The 9,941-nt window shown below is 41.9% G+C and overlaps 1 protein-coding gene across 1 annotated transcript in view; it reads left to right on the top strand.

Moving 5' to 3' along the window:
* Nucleotides 1-451: 451 nt before the first annotated feature.
* The window catches only part of Chsy1 (chondroitin sulfate synthase 1), a 72,256-nt gene continuing 62,766 nt past the window's right edge, over nucleotides 452-9,941 (top strand). Inside the window, exon 1 of the mRNA XM_005320081.4 lies at nucleotides 452-860. Within this exon, the coding sequence (XP_005320138.2) occupies nucleotides 529-860 (332 nt within the window). The 5' untranslated portion in view covers nucleotides 452-528. The remainder of the gene's footprint in view (nucleotides 861-9,941) is intronic.

The raw sequence follows: 9,941 nt of genomic DNA, 5'->3' as shown, positions 1-9,941 counted from the left end.
GAGCCGCTTCATAACGCGCTGTGCGTGACGTGAGGGGCTTCTGTTGCAATGGCGAGTTAAGCCGGAGGATGTGCAGCTGCGACGGCGGCGTCGGCCACGAAGAGGACAAGGGCGGGCGCAGCACAATCCCAGCAGAGCCAGCCAGAGGACGAGAGCTGGGCGGGACAGGGGCTCTGGCCCGGCTGCCACTGCTATCGCCGTCGCGCTGGCCCCGCGCCTCCGCGCGCGAGCGGGAGGAGCCGCCGCCGCCTAGCTCCCGAGCCGCCGCCGGCGCGCTCCGGGCATGGTCCCCTCTTAAAGGCGCAGGCCGCGGCGGTGGGGGCGGGCGTGCGGAACAAAGCGCCGGCGCGGGGCCTGCGGGCGGCTCGGGGGCCGCGATGGGCGCGGCGGGCCCGCGGCGGCCGCGGCGCTGCCCGGGCTGGGCCTCGCGGCGCTAGGACGGGCTGGCCTCCGCAGGCGGGGGCGGCGGGCTGAGGGCGCGGGGAGCCTCGGCGGCGGCAGCGGCCCTGCGGGCGGAGTGGCGCGGGAATGGCCGCGCGCGGCCGGCGCGCCTGGCTCAGCGTGCTGCTCGGGCTCGTGCTGGGCTTCGTGCTGGCCTCGCGGCTTGTCCTGCCCCGTGCTTCGGAGCTGAAGCGAGCGGGTCCGCGGCGCCGCACCAGCCTCGAGGGCTGCCGGCCCGGGCAAGCGGCGGCGGCGGCAGCAGCGTCCCAGGCCGGTGGAGTGCGCGGCAATGCGCGGGGGGCGCAGCTGTGGCTGCCCGGCTCTGCCCCGGATGGTGGCCCGCGCGACAGGAACTTTCTCTTCGTGGGAGTTATGACTGCCCAGAAATACCTGCAGACCCGCGCTGTGGCTGCCTACAGGTGAGCCCTTTCTTTCTGGGTACAACCTCCCGCATTCTGCATCCAGGTGCGCCACATTACCTGTTCAGTGGCTCCTGCCCTTGTCTAGACTCGAGGCTCCCACACTTCTTGGGGGATCCAGGTGTTCTTCTCAGGAGATGACCGACATTGGCAGCTGATGTCATGGGCGGCGGGATAGCGAGCACAAGGCTCGGGAGCCCTGCTCTGGGGTCGGATGGACTAGGATGACTCTGCGGGTGTGCCTCGTCCTAACCTTTTGCAAGGCACTTAAGCTTTCCGTGTCCAAGCCTCCTCCTTTGTTAAATGGGCCTGACTAAATGCGTCTGTCTCTTGAGGTTGTAGGTTGTAGGTTGTAGGAAAATTCATAGCCCAGAACCTGTGGTAGTGGTGGCAAGCGAGGTTATAATTTGATTCTCTAAAATGAGCACATTTGCTCTTGCACAGCTAGAGCTCATATAAGTTAATCTGGCTAGAGATTTTCCATAGCATACTTCTAGATTTCACAGTTGAAGGCACTCCGGTGAACGAAAGGGGGTGCCCACTGTGCACTTGACCACACCAGTCTGAAAAGCAGAGAGAAAAAGAGCCTTGGAGAAAAAAAAAATCATTTCCCATGATAGATTTCGTGGAAGGTAGCATTCCCGCGTTCTTTAGCTCATCAATTATGGTACATGCATGTTATCCAGTAACTGAAGCCTAGTTGGCTAAATGAGTCATAAAAGTGGCTGTAGTCATGTTAAGGATTAACAAAGGGATTAGCCAAAGCAGTCTTTAGAAAGGAGATGATTTTGGAATGGCCGGCATGGTTAGAATCAGATTTGTAGTGGAGTGAATTTAAAGTAGGAGAGGGATGTACACTCAGTAAAGGGATTTGGTGGAAACTTTATGTGTGAAATATAGGAAACACTGGAGTTCATCAGGCCACAAAAACAAGCCAGTGTCAGGAATGATTTTAGAGCTCGAATGTTTTGAGAATGAACTTTTAGATCAGTCAGTACTGAACAAGGCTATAATAGTTGCTGGGGGTTTTGTTATGTTTTTTTTTCTTTTTCTTTGTTTTTTTTTTTCTGTTTTAAATGCCTTTGTAACTTCAGCTTTTAAATCCAGTACTGCTCTTTTATGTTTTCAAGCATTAGATATTGTAATGGGACTAGCATATACAGCTCTTTCCTTCCTTTTAAAGGAGGAAGTATTGAGAAACAAGGTCAAAGAGCTTGACTGCCCTTTGAATGACTTAATCCCCATTCCTACATGTTTCCATTATCTTGTTGAAGTCCAGACTCCACATTCTGCCAGGAATAGTTCTGAGCAGTTGAAAAGCTTCAAATTTAGGTATTGTACCACAAAAATGGAATCCCAATTAGAATGTTATACTCCATATATGTGTAATACATCAAAATATAGTCTATTGTCATGTATATCTAAATAGAACAAAGTAAAAAGAATTTAGGTGTTATAACTATAGACTAATACATCAGTTTGGGAGCTATCAGATCAGGTTCTCTTCTAGGTGTACCATGATTTACTTGGGGTTTTATACTCTTTGTCCAGAGAAACATCCACATCAGAAATTGGTGAGTCCACATGACTACAGTTTGATGGCTGGCCATGTGAAATCACAGTTACCATAGTAGTTTGTCCGATGCCCCCAATAAATTCCAGCATACTCAAAAGGTAATGCAATCCAGAATTACTAGTTTACCCTCCATAATAGTTTCCCAAAGTCCATGCTTGACATTCTGACTTTTGGTTTCTTGTCCACATCTCCTACCTCCTTTTTATTTAAAACACACACACACACATACACACATTAAGATTTTGTTTATTTTCTTATAGGCAGTTGGGGAAAGTAAAAACACAGTTTGCCCTCTGGCCTGGGTTCTTCCTTCTTTGAGACACCTCTGCTTTTCTGAGAAATGAAGACCCCTACCAGAGGTTTGCAGTCATTCCTTCAACTTTCTTGCATAGCTTTTATTTCTAATATGAAAAACTCGGCATACTTGGAGTCTAAGGGTGGGCCTACCTTACCAGTTAGAGTGTCTGCCCCTCCTGTCTACCCTGTGTTTAGATTGGCTTCAGGAGATGGCACAAGACAATTTTAGCCTTAAGGAACTTTCAGGGAAGGCCTGAATTGGGATGGAGTTTATAGGGTGTAACTTATGATTACAGTTTTGCTGTGCTTTGTAGGCCAAAAGTCCACACTGAACTCTCAAATTGGAAATTCCATGTACAGATTTGTATGTTAAGTAGACTTGAATCTCGAGTCTTCTAATGCAAGGTGAAATCATAGTTGCAACTGGGTGTGCTCAGTTTTATATTTCTTCTGGAAAGCAAATTTATTCTTTTATTCTTCCATAGTTTGAAATCTGGAATTGCTATACCACCTGATTCTCACTTCCTGCTTAGTATTGTTTTTGCTATTCTGGGTCTTTAGCAAATTTATTCTTAATCTCAGGAAAAAAATTTCACTTTTCTTTTTAAACCTGTTGTTTAACTTATGGATAAAGGAGATGCTAACACTTTTAGTAAGAGGGTAGTGTGTTGTAAGATACTGAAAGTGTCAAAATTTAGGTTTAGAAACTAGTAACTATCAACCTCTTCTTTCCAAGAACTGTTTGAAATCTATAGAAGATCTAAAAATCTCTTGAGATATTCAAGAAGATATGCCTGTCTGCACTAAAGTTACTGCATCTTAATGATAAAACAACCTCGTCCTTGCATACTTTACTTTCTAGACCTTTCAAATGCTTGTAGTAAGGGTAGGTACCACCAAGAGATGGCAGGGCAGTGATAGCTAGCAGCAGACAAAATATAGAATTTAAACAGGAGGCAAAATAAAACTCGAAGTGTAGTAGATCAGAGACCAGCCAGATCTGACTTCTATAGACTATGAATAGAGACATAGCATTTGGATTCATAGGAGTATTCTTGGTTCATCAAAATGTTCAGTTGCACTTTGGATTCATCCCTTTGTAAAGCAAATACATACATGGCCCCTGTGGATCTAGACTCGCTGAGGTTGGGGACATAACAGTACAGATGCTTGTTCCAGGGGGAGGGACAGACACTAAAAAGAGGGTTTCAGCTAGTGGTGGGCACTGTGGAGAAAATAGAACAGGTAAGGGCAGGGCTGGGAGGTGCCCTATCTATATTAGGTAGTTGGGGAAGGCTTTAGAAAAAGTGGCATTTAAGCCATTTGGTCTGATAATGAGGAACAGGTTGTCTGAATATCATTGACGAGCATGTGAGGCAAAGGAAAGAACTGTTAAGATCCAAGGCAGGAAATAGTTTGGAAAGGAACCCAAACATGGCCGGTAAAAGAAAGGGAAATGGGCTTACAGTGTCTAGTCTTTCAGAATTTTATTCTAAGTGAATGAAAAAGCCACTCAAGCATTTAAGCAGGGAAAAGGGTGAGTAGTTGGGATTCTGCAAATAAACAGAAAATAATTTATTTTGACTCATCTACAAAGTTATTTGTATTCTAGGTAATTTCACTTTAAAATACTATGATTCCCCCAAAATAATTTATTGTGCTGATTATCAGCATGTTGTGGGAATGCCTTGTTCGGCATGTCTTGAGTTACCAACTGCAATCCAAATTTTCTCCATTTTTAAAAATTTCTTAATATGTTCTTTGATAAACGGAGGTTAACTGTTTATGCAATTCAATCTGTCTTTCCCTGATTTTATAACTCCTTCCTTAAGTTCTGAAAACTATTACCCTAGGGAGATTTGAAAAGGTAATTTTTTTTTTCTAATGCTAGAAAGGATAGAAGTCATCTCCACTTCATTTTTTTCCTTCCACATAGTATATTGTCTGAGCACCATGTGTTGAGTAAGCTCTCATTTCCCAACCAATTTGAAATACCATATTCAAAATTCTTGGGTATGTTTTTGGACTTCCTCTTTTGTTTTATTGATATTTTTTGTCTATTCTTATGCCAGTACCACCCATTAAAATTATTTGAGGTTGAATAATATTTTAATATCCGGTAGACAAAGTCCCCTTTGTTTGTCATCTGTTTCAGACATTTCTTGGCTACACTTACATGTTCTTGCTGGAGGAGTTGTGTACATATTTTTATTTTTTGTCAAAGTTTTGATTAAAAAAAATAGCATGCACATTTAGTTGTTTAGTTCATTTAAATCTCAGAACACTGAGCTAATCCAATACTTCTTATTTGTCTTGGTTCTTACTTCTCCTGGGCCTGATGGGCAACAGTTTGCTTATTTCTTTTTTTTTTTAATATTTATTTTTTAGTTATTGGCGGACACAACATCTTTGTTGGTGTGTGGTGCTGAGAATCGAACCTGGGCTGCACGCATGCCAGGCGAGCGCGCTACCGCTCGAGCCACATCCTCAGCCCTGCTTATTTCTTTCTCAGAAGAAAGACTTGGTTGGTTCCCTTCTTTGCCCAAGAGTGATAAAGGGTACCTATAAAGATTAGTATCTGTCTGTAGGGGACTGTGGGGAAGAAAAGGTGAGAAACACCAGCTGTGGATGCAGGACTCTTATTTCAAGGTACTATTGTATCAGTTAATGACTTCTTCCCAATACTTTGAAAGAAGGCAGACTGTTCCTTTTATCAACCCTAATGAACTGCTCCTCTTTTATATATCTCAGAGTTCATTTCCTTATTTTTTGAGCTAAACTCACCATGTTTATCTTGAACCAGTTTAGAGCAGTACTCACTTTCTTAGATGCAGTTCTGATTGGCAGACATTTATATGGAAGGTTTTTACATATAAAATCAAATAACTTCTAAGTGAACTTTTGCAGCACAATCCTTTTCAAGTGTGTATTACCTGTAGAAAAAGACTAGTGAAAAATGTGGTCCTGAAAATGAGGGTAGTTTTAAATATCGTGATTTGAGATCTTGTTGTCTCCAATTGGAATATTCCAAGCATAGCCATGGTTGTGTTCTCATCATATGGCATTTTGACTTTTCCCTGTCCATGAGTTAAGGTGCTAGTTATTAAAAGTAGATTACCAGTGCTGGGCCTCAATCTGTACAGAATTTAGTTCAGGAAAGGAAATGAATGATGATGGATGATGAGGGAGGTGCCTGAACGAATTACTGGGGGGTACAGAAGAAAGAGGCTTACGCTGCATGAAGAGGATCAGGGCAGTCTCACCCACACTCCCACCCTTTCTTTCCTGCTGAATCTTGAAGGATGAGTAGGAGTTTTTGAGACAGAATAGTATGTTTCCTAAAACATGAAATATGAAGAAATAATGAAATGATGGATGAGAAAGGGACAGTTCATTGGAGTTGAGCTGTGAGCTGTGGGTGACGGAGTAGCAGGCAGGGACATTCAGGGCCAGGCTAAGGAATTGGGTTTTGTGGTATGGGTGTCCAGAGCTATTGGTGGTATTTCAGCGGAGAGTAGCTTGGTGTGTTTGGAGTTTCTGAAGATCAGTTGACAGCCTAACTATTTAGAGAATGGGCAAAAATCCAAAGACAAATTGTTATTATTTGACGGGGTTGGGGAGTGATTGGCAGTATTTATCAAGAACTTGAAAATGCATCTCTCCAGAAATCTAGCAATTCATTTAGAAGTTTTCCAAAGGAAAATTTGAAATGTATGAAAAAGATATTTAAAGTACCTTAGATGTCCATCAGGAAGTTTAGATCATGATTAATTGAACTGATTTAATTGTATTGTGATCTATATTTCATACCATTAAGATGGTGTGGGTCTGGGGCTTTGGCTTGGTAGTGGAGTGCCTGCCTACTATATACAAGGCCCTGGGTTCCATCCCCACCCAGCACTGAGAGAAAGGGAAAAGCAATGTGGCTGAAATATTTTTTTCAAAATGAAGAAGTTCAAAATATACTTGAGCACGACTGTGCTATGAAATAGTATAGGCAGCATGAGGCCCATTTCGTTTATAATCAAACTAAGATATTTGTGTAGTATAGAAAAGAAAGTGTAAAATAATATATACACCATGATGCTAAAAGACTTTTTTATATTCTATATATTCTAGTTGTTTTATAATCAGTAGTTGTTTGTAATAAAACTATATTGGAGTGGGGAGGAGTTGACAGCTCTTGGGAAGAACCATGAATTTTATCCCCCCCCCCTACCCCACCGCCCCAGTACTGGAGGTTGAACCAAGGAGCATGCTATACCATTGAGCTACATCTCCAGCCCTTTTAAATTGTTGGAGACAGGATCTTACTAAATTGCAGTTTAAATGTATTAAATTGGTTTGTCTGCCTTCTCAACTTAATGCATTGTCATTTTTGAAGCACTGACTGCCATCGCATTTATTTTGTATGTAAACAGATTTGTTTTGGATGGTTAAAAGTAAGGGGCAGTTTACTTCTACTTGATGTCAAGTTGGTGCTTGTGAACCAAAAACCTGAGAATTGTTGAACACTAGATATCAATGTCATGAATGTATGATTTTTGTAAGTTGATCACAGGTGTAAATAAACTTGTGTCTATTACTGATGATAATGCCCCGAAAGAAGTGAGCAGGATTTTGAATAGTAAACAGATTTCAGAAGGTTATGTTTGAATCAGGATTTCTGGCTGAGAGTAAAACCTGACCCCAACACTTAAGTTTTGCCTGGATTTATTGTCACCAAGCCAGACAGACAAAGGTCGAGTAGGAGTGGTTGAAGTGTGTGTAAGACTTCTCTCCTTATCTTTGATGGCTGTTTCCTCAGCCTTATCAGTGGCCCAGAGATTGGAAAAGAAATGTGGGTGATAATCTAGGTGACAAGTGTATGGGATAAGAAGCCAATAGGCTGGCCTGTGGGGGCTGTTGAGCTGTACCTGTTTGCATTCTGGCTTCTATCCTTATTAGCTTTATGATGCTGGGCAAGTTAGTTACTTAGATTTAGACCATAGTCTCAGCTTGTTGTGGATAATGATACTTCACATACCTCACAGAGTCCTTCTGAGTTTGAGTGAGTGTAATTCACTCTGTAATTGTTCAGTGAAAGGTAACTATTGGCTATGGATAAGCAGGCTGATTCAAGGTAGTGCCTCAATACTGATTTCAAAGGGGTCAGCTAGAATAAGTTCAGGATGGTTTTTATTGTTTGCATTTAAACACTGATTCCCCCCCCCCCCCCCCCCGATTTGGAAACTTAAGTTTTGTTCATGTGTATCTTCTTTTTCTCCGAAGAACAAAGGAAATTATATTTACTTGGGGCCAATTAGGAATGTAATCCAGAAAAACAATATTCAAGCAGGTTTGAAAATGTGCTCTCTGTTCATACATATCCCTTAGAGTTAGTTGTATGTTTACACTTTTAAGTGTACAGCAACATTTTACATGTTATACCAAGTATCTCTGCAATATTCCAAGTTCTGGAAATCTATCAGGAGATCAGAATTTGCCTTCTGTCACTTACATTCTGAATTTATTTCTTATGTTTCAAGGAGGGTATATTTAAGGTCTCTATCAGGGGTGTTCCCATTGTTTGTTGTGAACCTGTGCTCCAAGAGCAGGTTACTCTTAACTCTTAATACTTTAGAGATGTCTTCTGGGGGAATACACTGTTGAGATGGGAAGTTGTAATCTACCCTGCCAACAACTTGAGAAGAAAAATGCTGTTTAGTACTTGCTTTCCTTGGTATGTATTTTTTAGGATTGTCAGTAAAGAGCAAAAGTGATTTCTCATTTAAAATTATCTCTCCACTTATTCCAAAAAGACACATCTTAAGGACAATGAGTCAGTTAAAAGATTTTAAAAGAGGAAGCCACATACCCGGAAACCACATATTCAAAAGGGTATGAAACTGTAAGTACATTTGATGCAGAGCTTCTGCTATTGGCTGAAGACAGAAATAATGGACTGAATAATGCTGGCAATGTCTGGTTGAGGGCACACCTTCAGTCCTAGGAGAGGCCTTAGTCAATCAGCTTTCAACCTGGGAGTGTCTGCAAGGCCTTTTGGTGATCTGACTGGCAATAAAAAGCACACAGTCTGTGTTTTGGGGGAGGGGGGGGTGAGGTGGGGTTGAAGTGAGATTGCTCCTCCATGAAACCATTTTTTCTATACAGATATTCCCTACATTTGTCCTGCTTTCTTGCCATGGACCTGGGCAGGGGGAGGAATTTCCCAAGTCTTAGTATCTGAAATAGTTTTTACACTTAACCCAGAACAATAGGACACCGACTTGTGACTTTGGGTTGCCAGCTGGAACCAGAAGTCTGGAAAGCTTATAGCTGAATTTAGGCCTGTCATTGGCACTTGCACAGGTCACGTCATGGCACTCAGGTCTCAACGTGTGAGCTAACCGCAGTTTGAGTGGGTACCCTGAGAGTCCCCTGACTGATCCAGGGTTGTCCTGGGTGTAGAGTTGGGCCAGGCAGCTCCTACAGTGATTTTGCTCTTTATGCCTTGCTCTGGGTTTCCTACTCTTGTTTTACTTTAGCTTCATTTTCTTGTTCCCTTTTTCTCTTAAATTTTGTTTGTCATAAATCCTCTCTGAAACAGGGAAGAATATATGTACACTTAATTCCTAGTATCCAAATTTTCTCCAAGGGAACACCTGTGTTCTCCCTTCATTCTTTGACCTCAACTTCTAAAATTATTTTACACTTGAACTTAACCAAAAGGCCAAGAAGCCCTATCTGAGGTGATTTTTTTTCATAAGTCCTTTTAGATTTGCTATTCTGTAAATTGCAAATGACATGCTTAATAATGGTTTTGGGGAACTTGAAACTAACTCTCACAGCATTTTTAAAATAAAAATCAATATAACTGTTTAAGTTTAGAAACTTTAAAACAAAGAACTCAATTTTACTGTTTTTCTTTTAAGTTTTTGCCTGTTGGATAAAGAAAGGATTTTATTACAAAAGTAAAATTTTCTGTTGTCCTTATCTTTTGGTTTCTTTAGTTGCTTGTTAGCCCAAAGCTTTCCTCCAGGCAATATTTTTTCCCTAATTCTAAATATATGAATCAATTGAAAAAAAAAGAAAATTCAGACTTTCTGGCCCCCTATCCAGAAATAAGTGTAGTGACTATTTTGGAGTGGAGGTATACCTTATCTTATTTTTGTATGTATATATTTTTTCTTCTAGAAAGCCACATCAGAAATATATATATATCTGCT

The sequence above is a fragment of the Ictidomys tridecemlineatus genome, chromosome 5, assembly GCF_052094955.1.
Source record: "Ictidomys tridecemlineatus isolate mIctTri1 chromosome 5, mIctTri1.hap1, whole genome shotgun sequence".
NCBI classification, from domain to species: domain Eukaryota; kingdom Metazoa; phylum Chordata; class Mammalia; order Rodentia; family Sciuridae; genus Ictidomys; species Ictidomys tridecemlineatus.
This window is presented reverse-complemented; position numbering and strand designations above follow the sequence as displayed.